The sequence below is a fragment of the Somniosus microcephalus genome, chromosome 32, assembly GCF_052327205.1.
Source record: "Somniosus microcephalus isolate GS21.2 chromosome 32, FLI_Smic_1.0, whole genome shotgun sequence".
NCBI classification, from domain to species: domain Eukaryota; kingdom Metazoa; phylum Chordata; class Chondrichthyes; order Squaliformes; family Somniosidae; genus Somniosus; species Somniosus microcephalus.
The window spans coordinates 6828291-6845256 of record NC_141018.1 but is presented as its reverse complement, the minus strand read 5'-3'; the positions used below and the strand labels follow the sequence as shown (position 1 = coordinate 6845256).

The window sequence follows — 16966 nt, the reverse complement described above, 5'->3', positions numbered from 1 at the left end:
AATAAAAAGTCTGTTCTTATCTGCTGCCCACGTGAAGGTTTTCAGCAGAAGTCACTGGATAGCAATCAGGAATGGGAATCCTGGCTGATTCTTGCCTCACTAACCCAGAAGCACCGAGGCCAACAGGAGTAGCCGTTGCCCCAGCAGAGATCTTTGGCATAGACTGCGGATCAAAGCTGGGAACTTTCCTAGTGTGCCCCAGCTACTTACTGCTTTAACCAACTGAGCTATAAGGGAGGGTATGCAGAAAATCCAAGCACTTTCCTAGTGTGCCCCAGCTACTTACTGCTTCAACCAACTGAGCTATGAGGGAGGGTATGCAGAAAATCCAAGCACTTTCCTAGTGTGCCCCAGCTACTTACTGCTTTAACCAACTGAGCTATAAGGGAGGGTATGCAGAAAATCCAAACAGTTACCAGCTATTAAACTGGATTAACAACATTTTACAGGCAGCTCACAAAATAGGGCTTCGAAGTATAACTTGGAGAAGGCAGCAAGAGGGTAATCCAGTTGATCTAGATTACGGGGATTTTGAAAAGCTGTTCCTCCAGTCGGAAAGGTTAAGGCTCACGGAATAGTCGGCAAATTGCACGAATGGATTGAAGTCTGACACAGTAATAGAAGATGGAGAGAAGCCGCTGGGCCTGGGGAAATTAAACCAGCGGCGTTCCACAGGGATCTGTCCTGGGACCGCTGCTGTCCACCAGGTGGGTGGGTGTTATGGAAGAGTGTCTGCATTATTATTAAATTTGCTGACAACACCAAGCTATAATGGGAGGGTTATAAGTAGAAAGGAGATTGAGCATCTTCAGAGATTTGGACCAATTAATGCAGATGGGCCAAGGTATGGCATAGATTTTAAGATGACAAAGGTAGGGTAACACATCGGAAGAGGGAACAATAAATGTGTATTTCCATTGACACAGCTACCATATTCACTGTTCTGCATGCCAATCAGGGGATCCGATTTTCCCCAGGGCAGACACTAGACACATTCCAACCCTGGTGCGTGTTTAGCTGGCTGATCCCAGCTAGTGTGGCAGCGAGGGTGCTGCAATCGCCCTCAGCAACCCTGGGTGATTGTGGGGGGGGGGGAAACAAACAATCAATCAGAGAATGCCCATGTCATCCTCTGTTCTAATATTTATCCAGTTCTCCCAATATAAGGAGCTGATAGAGTGGATAGGAAGGACCTTTTTTCCCCCTAGCAGAGAGGTTAATAACCAGGGGGCATAGATTTAAAGTAATTGGTAGAAGGATTGAGGAGAACTTTTTTCACCCAGAGGGTGGTGCGGGTCTGGAACTCACTGCCTAGAGGCAGAAACCCTCATCACATTTAAATAGTACTTGGATATGCACCTGAAGTTCTGTAAACTACAGGGCTACGGACCCAGAGCTGGTAAGTGGGATTAGGCTGGAGAGCTCCTTTTCTGGCCGGCACGGACACGATGGGCCGAATGGCCTCCTTCCGTGCTGTAGACTTCTATGATTAGTTTAACAGTCTTTGTGGCTGTTAACAATACTGCTGGAAACACCGTCAAGGTGGATGGATCAAGTCTAATTTTACACACATACACACTTTGAAGACAAGAACGATCTTTCTCTTGCTCTGACCATTTCACCAGTTTCAGCTGTTAACTGGTCCAGTACGGTCACTGATGGGAAACAGATCAGTTTAGACAAGCTGCTGAATTGGAATCTGGTCTCAAATAAACATCATCTTGTTCTTGCAAAGCCAAAACAAAGGCTGTAATGTTTCAATGTTTTCCTTTGGTCTTTGGCCAGCTTGGACCTGAAGCATTTCTGCAAGTCTGGACTATTCTTGCAGTCATTGAATGTTTTGGTAACTTTTCAGACATCAAAATAGAAACAAATGTGATCTGAAAACTGATTTTTGCAGTTCAGAACTCAAAAATGGCAACCCCGCCACCTTCATACAGCGGGGAAGTCTGACAGATCGTGCAGAAGAGCGCGGCACCAACAGAAAATAAGAGATCCAAAACTACTTGAACCATTACGTGCGCAATTATCCTGAGGAAGGCAAACTGCAAATCTGTCCTTCGTTCCCCAATGCCAAGTTTCCATGTCAAGAAGCCAAGTCACAGCATTTAGGATCTGATGTGCAGCCCACTGCCCTGCCAAATGCACTGAAAATCCTTCCAAACCTGACTCCGTACAGGCACTGAAATTCTCTACAGTATGTTTAAAAAAAAAATTAGATCACTAAAAAAGTGTATACGTTGCACGCTTTAAATATATGGAGCAGTGCACAAGGCCATCACTGAAGTAGTGAATCATGAAAACTGTGTGAAAAAGAAACCTTTCCACCAGCTATTACAGCTCGCAGTCTTGCTAAACCAAAAGCAGAACAGCCCAAATGATCCCCTGGCCTGGGTTGGACGACGTCGCTTTCCACCCACACATCAACAGCACGGTCAACAGTATCAAATCAAAAGAGGACAAGGGGGGGACAACGCCTCAAGGTTACTGTTAGAGGATGTGACTCTGGCCAGGGCACTTTCTTCGTGCTCTCAAAGAAATGACCTACCTTTTCCCTTACATCACAAAGACTAGGTGGGCAGTCACTAAATGCTCAGTTTTAAAAGACTGTTTTTAATGAACTGATGGTCCTTTGGTCCCTCTGCCACTAAACCTTGCCCGTGAGGGTCAAAGGTAACTCACTAGCTTTCTTTAGCCCTTCTGCTCAGAGGAATCACACACCCTTCAGTAAAAGCCAGGCTATGCTTGTGAACTTGGAGACTTCACTACATGTTAAACCATGAGTGCACTCAGCCAGTCGTCCTGCGCCCAAGTAAATAACTACTGAATAAATAGTGCGTCAGCCATGGCTCAGTGGGCAGCACCCTCGCCTTAGTCAGAAGGTTGTGGGTTCAAGCTCCACTCCAGATACTTGCACAAAATCTAGGCCGACAGTCCAGAGCAGTACTGAGGGAGCGCTGAACTGTCGGAGGTGCCGTCTTTCAGATGAGACGTTAAACCGAGGCCCCGTCTGCCCTCCTGGTTGGGCATAAAAGATTCGGTGGCACTCTTTCGAAGAATCACAGAATCACAGAAACCCCACAGTGCAGATAGAGGCCATTTCGGCCCATCGAGCCTGCACCGACACATATCCCACCTGATCCCCGTAACCCCCTGCACCAACACATATCCCACCCTATCCCCGTAACCCCACGTATTTAATCCCCCTAACACTAAGGGTCAATTTATCATGGCCAATCAACCTAACCCGCACATCTTTGGACTGTGGGAGGAAACCGGAGCACCCGGAGGAAACCCACGCAAACACGGGGAGAATGTGCAAACTCCACACAGTCACCCGAGGCCGGATTCGAACCCGGGTCCCTGGCGCTGTGAGGCAACAGTGCTAACCACTATGCCACCGAGCAGGGGAGTTATCCCCGGTGTCCTGGCCAATGTTTATCCCTCAATCAACATAACAAAAACAGATTATCTGGTCATTATCACATTGCTGTTTGTGGGAGCTTGCTGTGCGCAAATTGGCTGCCGCGTTTCCTACATTACAACAGTGACTACACGTCAAAAGTACTTCATTGGCTGCAAAGCGCTTTGAGACATCCAGTGGTGGGAAAGGCGCTATAGAAATGCAAGTCTGTCTTTCTTTAAATAACTATGTACACAAGCAGAGCAGCGGTTTGGTGCTGGCGACCTGATGACTCAGTGGATAAGTGATGCTGCGAAGCCTGGTTTGTGCCATGGCGACCAGAAAGGTTCCTGTTCAAATTCTTGTTAGAGTTAACTGATCTTTGGGCAATTAACAGTGTCTCCAAGCTAGGAAGGGGTAAAAAAGCAGCTGCCAATGTTTCCTATTTCGGGGCTCTGCTGCCTGTATTCTAACTCACACCAAGTCTCATTCACCTGTCATCCCCTGTGCTCGCTGACCTACATTGGCTCCCAGTCCATCAACGCCTCGATTTAAAAATTCTCATCCTTGTTTTCTATCACTCCATGGCATCGCCCCTCCCTACTCTGTAACCCCCTCCGGCCCTACAGCCCTCCGAGACCTCGCCACTCCTCCAATTCTAACCTTTTGCGCATCCCCGATTTTCATCGCTCCACCATTGGCGGCCGTGCCTTCAGCTACCTAGGTCTTAAACTCTGGAATTCCCTCGTGGTTTTGTTGATCACATTTCCTGGATCATCTAAACAAATCCCTCTAGCATTTGGTGAATAACTTGTCCATTATACAGAAAGGGCTTCAAGAAATACTGCCCGTACTTGAGTTCCTTAATGTATTTCTTCTGGGACTGGATGGCAACAATATACCGGCTTCCTTTCCAGGGGATCTTGTTCTCAACGTCAGTCCATAAATCAAATGAGTTTGGACATCCCAACCCAGTGCATAGCATTTACAGGTTCACTGCAAACTGGCAATCTCACTCAGACACCATTAGGGTGACCCATGGGGAAGTGGAAAATTCACACTGCTCATGGATAATCTTCTGAGATTAAGGTCAAAGTAAATGGTTTGGGTAGAGCAGAGGGGATATAACTTTGCAACTGACTGGCTGTATCCGAGCAGAGGCACCAACAATGGAGAGCAAAGCCGAGACAAGATCCCAGTCGAGAAAAGGCAGTATGTTGTGCCACCTAGACCCAATGTTTCTCCTCTGCACAGACAGCCTCACCTTGATGAGCATGAACAACTCCCCAACGAGCATACATTTCTTTATTCAAATATTAAAAAGTGATCATAATTACACTGTTGGTACAGACACTCATTATACTGTTCTCTTCTCCATTCCAACTTTGATGGCTTCTAAATATGTTACTAGGACACATGTAAAACATTTGCGTTTTACATTCTTTTGAAGAAACTTCTCATTTTCAGAGTCAGCCGGTTTGCTGACTTTACAATCAATAGGTAGCCCTCCTGAACAAGTTGAAAGTTGAGAGCCACTCTAAGACTTGAGCACATATTTCAGGCTGACATTACAGGGCAGTAGTGAGAGAACGTCCCATCCTTCAGATGAATGGTTAAACTAAGGCCCCGACTGCTCAGATGGATGGTAAAGATCCTCTGGGGCTGGTCAGAGACGAGCAGGCAGCTTTCCCAGTATTCTTCAATCAACCAGCACCACGACAAAGACACTAAACATTCATCTCAACGCTGTTTGCAGCTATTTCTGTGCTCAAAATGGCTGCCAAGTTTGTCCACACAAAGATCGTCCACTTTGGACCCAAGAAGATAGATCAGAGTATTTTCTAAATGGTGAGACGCTAGGAACTGTGGAGGAGCCGAGAGATTTAGGGGTCCAGGTACAGAAATCACTAAACGCTAAAGTGGAGTAAGGGTAGTGGAAATCTGGAACTCTCTCCCCAAGAAGCTGTTACGGCTCGGGATCAGTTGAAAATTTCAAAACGGAGATTGATGGACTTTTGTTAGGCAAGGGTATTAATGGTTACAGAACCAAGGCGGGTAGATGAGTTGAGAAACAAATCAGCCACGATCTCACTGAATGGTGCAACAGGCTCGAGGGGCTGAATGGCCTCCTCCTGTTCCTATACCAGTCATCACATTTCACTGTGTGAAGCACATTGAGAAATCCCTGGGAAACACAAGTCACTATGTAAATGCAAGCCTTTCTATCACATCTTTAACAATCTGTTTAGACTATTGTTTTAAATATCTTGCCTGGTGATAGATTAGAAACACTTTGTGCCATCGTAAGATCAGACAAAAACCCTAGTTTCTCCCAAACAGCTTTAGAATTGACTATTATGCTGTTTACAAATCATTTTCAGAGAGTTAACTGGCTGATTGGAGGCCAAATGATTCAAGTTACTCTCCATAGGGCTGGTTTGTACAATGGTTATAACACTTGCATTTATATAGCACCTTTAATGTACTAAAACGTCCCAAGGCGCTTCACAGGAGCATTATAAAACAAATTTACTTTAACACCGAGCCAAATAAGGGGATATTAGGACAGGTGACCAAAAGCTTGGTCAAAGAGGTAGGTTTTAAGGAGCGTCTTCAAGGAGGAGCGAGAGGCAGAGGTTTAGGGAGGGAATTCCAGAGCTCGGGGCCTTGGCAACAGAAGGCATTCCCACCAACGGTTGAGCGATTAAAATCAGGAATGCTCAAGCGGTCAGGATCTGAGGATTGTGGGGCTGGAGGAGATTAGAGAGATAGGGAGGGGCGAAGCTATGGAGGGGTTTGAAAACAAGGGTGAGAATTTTAAAATCGAGGCGTTGTTTAACCAGGAGTCAACGTAGGTCAGCGAGCACAGGGGTGATGGGCAAACGGGACTTGGTGCGAGTTAGGACATGGGCAGCAGAGTTTTGGATGACAAGTTTACGGAGAGTAGAACGCGGGAGGCCAGCCAGGGGTGGGTTGGAATAGTCAAGTCTAGAGGTAACAAAGGCGTGGATGAGGGTTTCAGCAGGAGATGAGCTGAAGCAGGGACAAAGATGGGCGATGTTCCGGAGTGGAAATAGGCGGTCTTGGTGATGGGGCGGATGTGTGGTCGGAAGCTCAGATTGGGGTCAAATATGACAAGGTTGCAAACAGTTTGGTTCAGCTTCAGACCGTGGCCAGGGAGAGGGATGGAGTCGGTGGCTCGGGAACAGAGCTTGTGGCGGGGACCGAAGACAACGGCCTCAGTCTTCCCAATATTTAGTTGGAGTGAATTTCTGCTCATCCAGTACTGGATGTCAGACAAGCAGTCTGACAATTTAGAGACAGACAGACTTGTATTTATATAGCACCTTTCACAACCGTAGGACGTCCCAAAGCTCTTTACAGTCAATGAAGTACTTCTTGAAGTGTAGTCACTGTTGTAGGAAATTTAGATACATTGGCTGGGTCGAGAGAGATGGTGGTGAGGTAGAGCTGGGTGTCGTCAGCGTACATGTGGAAACTGACGTCGTGTTTTCGGATGATGTCGCCGAGGGGCAGCATGTAGATGAGAAATAGGAGGGGGCCAAGGATAGATCCTTGGGGGGCCCCCCAGAGGTAATGATGAGGGAGTGGGAAGAGAAGCCATTGCAGGTGATTCTCTGGCTACAATTAGATAGATATGAACCAGGCGAGTGCAGTCCCACCCAGCTAGACGATGGAAGGGAGGCATTGGAGAAGGATGGTGTGGTCAACCGTGTCAAAGGCTGCAGACAGGTCGAGAAGGAGGAGGAGTGATAGGTTACCTTTGTCACAGTCAAACTGGAGGTCATTTGTGACTTTGATGAGAGCCGTTTCGGTACTGTGGCAGGGGTGGAAACCTGATTGGAGGGATTCAAACATGGAGTTCCGGGAAAGATGGACACAGATTTGGGAGGCAACATGTTCAAGGACTTTGGAGAGGAAAGGGAGGTTGGAGATGGGGTGGTAGTTTGCAAGGACGGAGGGGTCAAGGGTTGGTTTTTTGAGGAGAGGGGTGATGATGGTAGATTTGAAGAGGGGGACAGTACCTGAGGAGAGAGAACCGTTAACAATGTCAGCTAACATGGGAGCCAGAAAGGGAAGTTGGGTAGTCAGCAGTTTAGTTGGTATAGTGTAGAGGGAGCAGGAAGTAGGTCTCATGGACAAGGTGAGCTCAGAGAGGGCACGAGGGGAGATAAGTGAGAAACTCGAGAAAGATGAGAGTTCAAGGCTAAGGTGGGGGGGATCCTTCGAGGAAGTGTGGCCTGGTGGGCTCAGGGAAGGGAGGGAAGTGGCAGAGGCAGATGATCGGATGGTCTCAATCTTAGTGACAAAGTCCCTGAGCTCCTCACACTTGTTGGAGGACCTCTCCGGGACCTGATTTCAAACCTCCAGAGTGATGGGATCAAAGTTTCCCTTCATCTCAAGGCCCCAACTGTTCTTTGTGAATGGAATCTAGACAGTGTCAACTCAATTCTTAGTGGGCCCAAGACTACAATGCAAACATTAAATGGATTCACATCTGATCACGGATCACACAGTGGAAGTTAGTGAGCAGACCCAATTGAAAGTGCCATTTTTATATGTTTAATTTGATATAATATTCACTCCTAATACAAGAACTGGTCTTAAACCTTATTTCCAGAAAAGCAGACACAGAAACAAAGCTGAAGATGCAGTTATTAATTTAGCTGTAATTAAATTGTACATCATTGTTTGTCCGAAACGCAGAAATGCAGCAGTTTCAACCTGTCAAAATTAATAAATGTCTCTCAGCCAGTCACATGTCCTGACACATTTCAAAGCTGCACCGACTCGAAAAAATCCCAAAATGGGGAACGCCACACATCTGCAAAAATCCCAAGAAGTCAATCAGCTCTAACATCGTCCAATGGGCATTCCAGATCCAGTAACAGTAACAGAGTCATAGAGAGTCATCAGTAACATGGTTCAGTAGATGTGGCGGAATGCTAATCAGTTGGGGAGTGCGAATGCTAAGGAAGAGTGAAGAGGCAGGAAGAGCTGCTCTGATCATTTGACCAAACACTGGCGTTAAACTACACGAGAGGAAGGCTGCTCAACTCACTTGCTCCTTTTTCCACAGTAGGCTATGCTGCACCCGCTCACCCCACCCCCAAACACACCATCTAAACGCCTCGATTCCAGAGTTTTGCCTCCACTATTTTACTGGAGTACGCTGCCTCCGCAAGATCCTGCAAATCCATTGGCAGGATAGGCGCACCAACGTCAGTGTTCTTGCTCAGGCCAACATCCCCAGCATCGAAGTTTTGACCACGCTCGATCAGCTCCGATGGACGGGTCACATCGTCCGCATGCCCGATACGAGACGCGCAAAACAAGCGCTCTACTCGGAGCTCCGGCACGGCAAGAGAGCCCCAGGTGGGCAGAGGAAATGCTTCAAGGACACCCTCAAAGCCTCCTTGAAAAAGTGTAACATCCCCACCGACACCTGGGAATCCCTGGCCCAAGACCGCACAAAGTGGAGGAGAAGCATCCGGGAAGGCGCCGAATAGCTCGAGTCTCTTCGCCGGGAGCAAGCGGAAGCCAAGCGCAAGGAGCGCACGTCAACCCAAGCACCCCACCCACCCGCCCCTTCAACCACCGTCTGCCTCACCTGTGACAGAGACTGTAGGTCCCGCATTGGGCTCAGTCACCTGAGAACTCATTTTTAATGTGGAAGCAAGTCATCCTCGGTTCGGAGGGCCTGCCTAAGAAGATGCAGAAGGAGCTAGCATTGTATGTGACACATGCTATATACATGTAACCGCAGTGTTGGATGAGATGACTGGGAACAAAGTAGCAGAAGGTTTCATTTATGATCCCAACTACAGTAAGCACACACAAGAGAAACTTGTGGACGGCTCCAAGGGCCATAGATTTACTTAGTAACTTGTTGAAACTATACCTTTCTGACCATCACTACCCTAACCATTCTACCATTTCACCATTATATTCACCCCCCGAAAAAGGTTCATCCTCTGGACATATTAAAATTGTTTAAAAAATTTAAATAAAATAAGATTTCCCCCCTATTTTTCCAATATTTTAACTTGGCTAGACAAGAAAGCCAATTTAAGCTTTTTTTCAATTCAAGACAGCGCCGAGGGGGCTGGATAGGGCCCGACAACGCCGGGAATCAGGGGGGCACCCCCCAACCGGGGGGGGGCTCGCCACAACCAGGGGGGCTCGCCACAACCAGGGGGGCTCGCCACAACCAGGAGGGCTCGCCACAACCAGGAGGGCTCGCCACAACCAGGAGGGCTCGCCACAACCAGGAGGGCTCGCCACAACCAGGAGGGCTCGCCACAACCAGGAGGGCTCGCCACAATCACGCTTTCCTCACTGCTCCTAATTTCATTGTCGGTGCTGTATGCATGTATACTGGCAGGAGTTCGACATCTAGTTCAACAGAAACAGGCAAGCCCTCACTTTCAGGAGAAATTGAGAACAAAAACAGAAGCCAGATCACCTGATGTTTTTCAGTGACACAGATTCCATCTGCAGTTACAAACAGGAAAGACGTTTTTATCAAGATCAGCGGTGAAAGGAGATTGGTGACACCACATTAAAATAATTGTTTACTCTGTGCTAGTGTGACAAACAGATGAATTTACTGCCAAGGCTTCAGCTGTACACAAATATACACAAAGCTTCTTTACTGTACATCTTTTCAGCATAAAACTCTGAACTGTAATCATTTTAAAATCAGTTCCCAAATTTAATTGAGCATACACATGTTCCAACATGGTGGTAAATTATTTGGACCCACAGCAATCCAGTATCCCCAGCACTGAACCACCATTGTAATCAGTAGGTTTACAACAGGCAGTGACCAGATACTCAGTATTGATAAAACGATTAATTATCTGGTCAAGTATGGGAGGGCCCAAAGCACGGCCTACAGATTGAAATACTGAAAGATAATGGGTCCCACTTTCTTTTCATCAGTACTCGATTTGAGGGAAGTCATTTTGCGGAAAGGGACTTGACTATTCCAACGCACTCTTGGCTGGCCTCCCACGTTCTACCCTCTGTAAACTTAAGCTCATCCAGGACTCGGCTGCCCGTGGCCTAACTCATACCAAGTCCTGTTCACCCATCGCCCCTGTGCTCGCTGACCTACATTGGCTCCCGGTTAAGCAACACCTCGATTTTAAAATTCTCAACCTTGTTTTCAAATCCCTCCATGGCCTCGCCCCTCCCTATCTCTAATCTCCTCCAGCCCCACAAGCCTCCTCTAATTCTGCCCTCTTGAGCATTCCCGATTTTAATCGCTCAACCATTAGTGGCCGTGCCTTCAGCTGCCAAGGCCCCAAGCTCTGGAATACCCTCCCCAAACCTCTCCGCCTCTTTACCTCTCTTTCCTCCTTTAATACGCTCCTTAAAACCTACCTCTTTCACCAAGCTTTTGGTCATCTGTCCTAATACCTCCTTATGTGGCTCGGTGTCAATTTTAATAACGCTCCTGTGAAGCGCCTTGGGATGTTTTAGTACATTAAAGGTGCTTTACAAATACAAGTTGTTGTTGTTGCAGCCTGTAAACCCTTCAGAGGCCAGAAGCGCTCGCCTGATCTGTGGGCTAGGACCAGTTTTCAGTTAAGTTTCCGAGTGACCAAGGATCCGTTTGTATAAAAAAACTGGAGAAGGGAATCTAAACAGGGGTCCAAACTGGCTGATAGAATGACATTCACCTCCTATAGGCAGAATTGTACTGTAGTAGAAGCCCAAGTCAGCACTCCGAACTAGACATCCCTGCAGGAAGAGGCCAAGAAAGGGAAGAAGGGAAAGGAGCTTTTTTTAACCCAGAAAAGGTCAATTGTGGTCTCTCAGCTGCTCTGATTTCCTATGTTGCGTACAAAAACATCTATTAAGACCAATTATAGAATTGATATTTTGCTTCTGTAAAATACTGGGATTTTTTTTAAGAATTGGGGGGGGGGGGGGGGGCGGGGGAGAGAGAGAAAGAGTACAAATGGAAACTCATCTGTAGGAACCAAAAAAACAGATCTGATATAAACAGACGGGTAGGAGAAAGTTCCCGTTCAATTACACATAACTAGATTTAATCACACATACCCAGATCTATCAACCACCCCACCAGGAACCATTTTTAGGCCCATTATCATGCAGTACAGGAAACACTGAACTTTTAAAACATGCATAATCAGGCCCAGAAACCAGATTCTATCTTCACAAAAAAGTTGGCACAACTTACCTTTCATTTCCTCTTTACATTCTTCCTTTATTTGAATATCTTGGCGCCGGTGCAACGTTTAAAACACAAACTCACCAGATTTAGTTCTGGCAGGAGCAGCTATACTTTCTTCCACACCGACCACCCAAGCAGCTCAGCATGTGTGCGTACGGGTCTTTTGCCTTGATATTTTAGAACTTCGATGTAAAAAGGAACTTCAGCAGAGATTTTATTCTCTTTGTAGCATGCTCAAAACACAAGCAACAACTGGAATACGCTGTACCGTGGAGACTTTGAGCCATGAGTCCCTCTACAGCAGGGGTTCTCAAACTGTGGTACGACACACATCTCTCCGGGGGTGGGGGAACGCGGGGGAAATTGTCTAATAGTGGATTTTATCTATTAATCATTTTATTTATTTATTGCATTTTTACAATAGACTACTCAGGCGAAGCTTTAAAGCTCTGTGGGAACTTGTTGTATAAAGTAGTTAATTTACTTCAAGATGTACCAATGAGAACACAGATACACAGAGATGATGACGTCCAGAGCCCTTGCATAGAAACATAGAAGATAGGAGCAGGAGTAGGCCATTCAGCCCCTCGAGCCTGATCCGCCATTCAATGCAATCATGGCTGATCATCCAAATTCAGTACCTGGTCCCTGCTTTCTCCCTATATCCCTTGATCCCTTTAGCCTTAAGAATTATATACAACTCCTTCTTGAATATATTTAATGAATTGGCCTCTACTGCCTTCTGTGGTAGAGAATTTCACAGGTTCACCACTCAATCACCATACACTACAGTGCAGTTTCAGTTGCCTAGCAACTGTCCTGTCTAACTGAGCTCGGAACCAAGTCGAAGTTTTCTGTGGTTGTATTCGCCACACTACAACTATATCTGCCGGGATGTAATGGTGAAAAATGGACAGATGGCTAAAGACAGGCAGTGTTAAGAACATACAAAGTATCAGTGATGGGAAGCGAAGTAATGAAATTTGTCTCGGCAGTACCAGTGCACTTGCTGGAATCGCTGGTGAGACAACCACGGACTCAATATACGAATCTGTGCCTGTGAAGTGAAACGTTAACACCAGGCACAAAACAGGATCTATCTCAAAGGGATGTAAATATTAAACCAGTCTGCTGGTAGGGGTACGTGGGTAGCTGGTAGATCTGGAAGGGGGTACGCAGTAAGTGAAGTTTGGGAAGCTTTGCTCTACAGGAAGTCTGCAATCTTGGTGTAGCTGAGGTGCTGAAGGAGTGTGGTATCCCACAGGGAAAGTTGTTAGGAATCACTTGAAGAGTGGAAACCTCACAGCAAGTTAGCTGCCAAGTTACAGTGCGGCAGGGCAAAAGGAATTCTTTTTTTAAGACCTTTTATGACATCTGAAAATTTCTATTGAAAGCTTTGGGAATCACTTTTAAACCTGCAGTACACTGTATGGATTGGTTTCCTGATCTCAAATCTGCTTTGTTAAGAAGTTTAAAAAATAAAGTTAAATCAGTAAAATTGGCCACCAACTTGCCTGTCCATATTTTTGCAAAATATGTCACAGTTATATCTGATGTGATGAAAATCTGCAGCTGCTGTGGGTTCTCTCCTGCCTAAAATACCATTATTTGGAGAAACCGTGTATATCCCTTCCTGGCTCTGTGTTTACCTGCGCAGCTGAACCCTTCAGTAAGGTCGGCGTTTCACCTCCAGTCTGAGCGCAGCCAGGGGCAGCGGCAGCGACCTCAGTTTCTAGAGCTACGAATATACAAACAATGACGGACAGCTAAAGACCCTCTGGTCCGTCGACCCTCTCCCACACAATTGCGATACCTTGTGTATCACAACATATACAATCCACCCCCCGCCCAAAACCATGCGATCTCCTGGGAGAGGTGAAAAAAGATTTAAAAACCCAGGCCAATTTGGGGGGGGGGGGGGAAATCTGGGCAATTCCTCTCCAACTCATCGAGGCGATCGAAACGAGTCCAGGAGATCACTCGGGCCCTGAATTCCTTGCAGTACCTACCTGCTGGAAGTGATCGCCGCCCCAGCCAGAAACAGCTCCAGCGAATCAGCGTTCACCGCACTCGACGGCGGCCTGTTCCAGAGGTTGACCTCAGTGCCTTAGGTTGAGGGGTGGGGGTGGGGAAAGAGAAAAGAGCAGCCAGGTGTTCCTGTTGCTAACCTCCACCCAGAAGCCCCTACTAGAAGAGCATGTGTCAGGTCATCTAGGGAGAACATCATCAGGTTCAGCTGATTTTGCCTTGCCTCCTGCTTAAATAGCTTGTCAAAACTCAGCAATGCTCAAACATGAATAATACTGCTGTACAGTAACAGAATGGTTAAGGGGCCAATTTATATTACAAATAAACAGAGCGGAGATCACCTCTTACAGACGGTAGGTACTGCAGGGAATTCAGGACCAGAGTGATCTCGTGGACTAGTTTCAATCGCCTCGATGGGTCGGAGAGGAATTGCCCAGATTTCTCCCCCACACCACACCCCCCCCCCCCCCCCTCCCAAATTGGCCTGTTTTTTTGTGTTTTTGCCTCTCCCAGGCGATCCCATGGTTTCGGGTGGGGTGGAGTGTGTATATATTGTGATACACAAGGTATCGCAGTTGTGTGGGACAGTCTGGATGGACCAGAGGGTCTTTTCCTGTCCGTCATTGTTTGTATGTTCTTATCTAACTTTATTTTTAAAAATCCTGAATGATCTTTGTCCAAAACAATTCATATTGAACACGAGTTACTCACTTTTTATAATTAAACAGCAAAACCGTGTTTTGACTAATTTTTTCAGAACTTACCTACATCTTTAGCAACTAGACCCGTAGTTGAATCATGGAGGGTGAGTGATACTCGATTGTCCCTTGTTCCAGCAGGGCAGTTGTTACTAAACTCCCACCTCTTCTGCTGCAACTGTTGGAGCCAATATCTCATCGCCTGTGTGTTGGAAGCCTGTCACAATGCAAAAAACAAAGTCAATGTTGCTCCTCAGGTAAAACACTTTTATTTAAACAGTTAGAACATATTTGTGCACTGAAGCCCCTCCACGTGCTGAACAACTACAGGGAGACTCTGACAGCCACACCCAGCTGCTCTCCTGCAGCGTGACTGGTGTCAGACCAATATTTGCAAAGGCTCAGCAGCAGGCCATCTGCCTGACCATGGATGGTTTGTGGCCCAAGAAATCGATAAGGACAAGGGGCGGGAGAAAAGCACCAAAAGACTCAAAACCTAGTCTACTGGACTGTCTAACTGAGTATAGAGCATTCAAAGCAATTCCTGGCCAGAGTATCTTTCAGTACTGTCTTTAAATCAGTGATAGCTTCCATAATTGCCATCTTTACCTCTGATAAAAACAAATATCTGATGTTTTAGAATGTACCAGCTTTCTTGAAGAATGACAATTCTTCCAACCTCCACTGCCTAGAAGGACAAGGGCAGCAGGCGCATGGGAACACCACCACCTCCAAGTTCCCCTCCAAGTCACACACCACCCTGACTTGGAAATATATCGCCGATCCTTCATCGTCGCTGGGTCAAAATCCTGGAACTCCCTCCCTAACAGCACTGCGAGAGTACCTTCACCACACGGACTGCAGCGGTTCAAGGCGGCGGCTCACCACCACCTTCTCCAGGGCAATTAGGGATGGGCAATAAATGCTGGCCTTGCCAGCGACGCCCACAGCCCAAGAACAAATTTTTAAAAATTATAAAATGCCCCTATTTGAGGTACAGATCAGCCACGATCTATATTGAACTGAGGCAGAAGGTGCAGGGTTCGAATCTGCTCCAGACAGTCCTGCCGAGGGGATGCTGCAGCCCTGAATCTGGGTTGACATCCAGCGGGATACTCGCTGTGGGTGGCCAGCCCCTCATCAAATGAATCGTGGAAGCCCATAAAACCCTCCCGCTGTATCGGACTAACCAAAATATTGGCAGGTATAAAGATGGTTACGGTGATGGAAGAAACATTCACGCTGCAGCCTGTCAGACTGTTAATCAGCCTGCAAATCTTTACAATACCTCACATTAACTCTGTGAAGATAAGAAAACAGATATTTTGAGCAAAGTGAGAGGAACGTCACCGGATGCCTTTAAACAGACCGATAGCCCAGTAATTTGAGTACTGTACCCAAGATGACGACAAACTCTGCAGGCATTGGCTGCTGTGATCTTTTTGAACAGGGATGTTTTAAAAAACCCTGACGTACACTAAGAATTCGCAATAATTTGCAGTTCGGAAGATTCATTTTTTGATTAAAGGATCCCTGAGCGATGTGCTTTTAAATTTCCAGGGATAAAATGGCAGTCACCACATGGCCGAGACAGAGAGGCTTGGAATGCAGCTTTCTGTGTCTGGAAGTAAGGTTCAATGAAGACAAAGGACAATGCTTTGTTTACAAAGCAATTGAATGCTATTAGCATTTGTTTGTATATCGAGTGGATACAAAGGAAACTGCAGAAGAGACTTTTGCACCTTGAATGGGAAACGTTAAGATTTGAATGGGTTTTAAATCACCCAGCGCTGGACAATAGAGCAGCTGTATCTCCCTTTTGTTATCGGACCCTTTTGGGTGGGGAATTTTGCACACAGCCCTTGCAAGGCAGAACGGCAGGGGGGCTCACCAGGTATAAAGATAGATGCTGAAGCTATCTCGCTCTCTTGACTTCCTGGGACCATAGGTGAGCTCTCTCTCTCTCTCTCCGCTGGACCACATGTGAGCAGAGTTTCTGACTCCTCAACAAGGCAACCTAGCAGGAGTTTGGGGTGGTGATTTAAGGGAATTGCTAAGATTGTTTAAATAACATTGTAGCCATTGGATCCCTCGTTTTCACCGTCTGCAACCCCCCTGCTGTATAGTTTTACAATTTTACTGTGTTCGTGTGGGATAGTTTGATATTGTGATTATAGTTTCTTTTAGTTAATAAAGCTTGATTTTTTTTCTCTCATCCAAACTACGTGTCTGTTTTAATATCAATAATTATAAGCCCTGCAGTCAGAACTGGAAGGTGGGGTAGCGATTCGAAACCGCTGTTTTAAAATTGGTTTTATATTAAAATTGGTCTGAGTGCAGGCAAAGGCTGCAGACCAGGAAAATTACTTTAAACCAGTTTAAAGAAGCCCCAAATCCTTATACACAAGCTAAATTAAACATTTTAATGCACATTTATATGGAATTTTACAGATTGCAATAGTTTTTTTTTAATTCACCTCTTTGCAAACCTTGTTGCTACCATTAATGCTGCAGCAGAACCACTGGACAGCTTACATACCAAATGTGCTAACACAGGATGTTAGTTTAGGATGGCCCTATCTGGTCGACAGAAACCCTTGCTGACATTTG

The 16966-nt window shown here is 46.3% G+C and overlaps 1 protein-coding gene across 1 annotated transcript in view; it reads right to left on the bottom strand.

Annotated features, from left to right (window-relative positions):
• tbc1d2b (TBC1 domain family, member 2B) overlaps nucleotides 1-14592 on the bottom strand; it is a 106514-nt gene extending 91922 nt beyond the window's left edge. Inside the window, exon 1 of the mRNA XM_085972038.1 lies at nucleotides 14423-14592. Coding sequence (XP_085828164.1) covers nucleotides 14423-14555 — 133 coding nt within the window. The 5' untranslated portion in view covers nucleotides 14556-14592. The remainder of the gene's footprint in view (nucleotides 1-14422) is intronic.
• Nucleotides 14593-16966: the final 2374 nt, after the last annotated feature.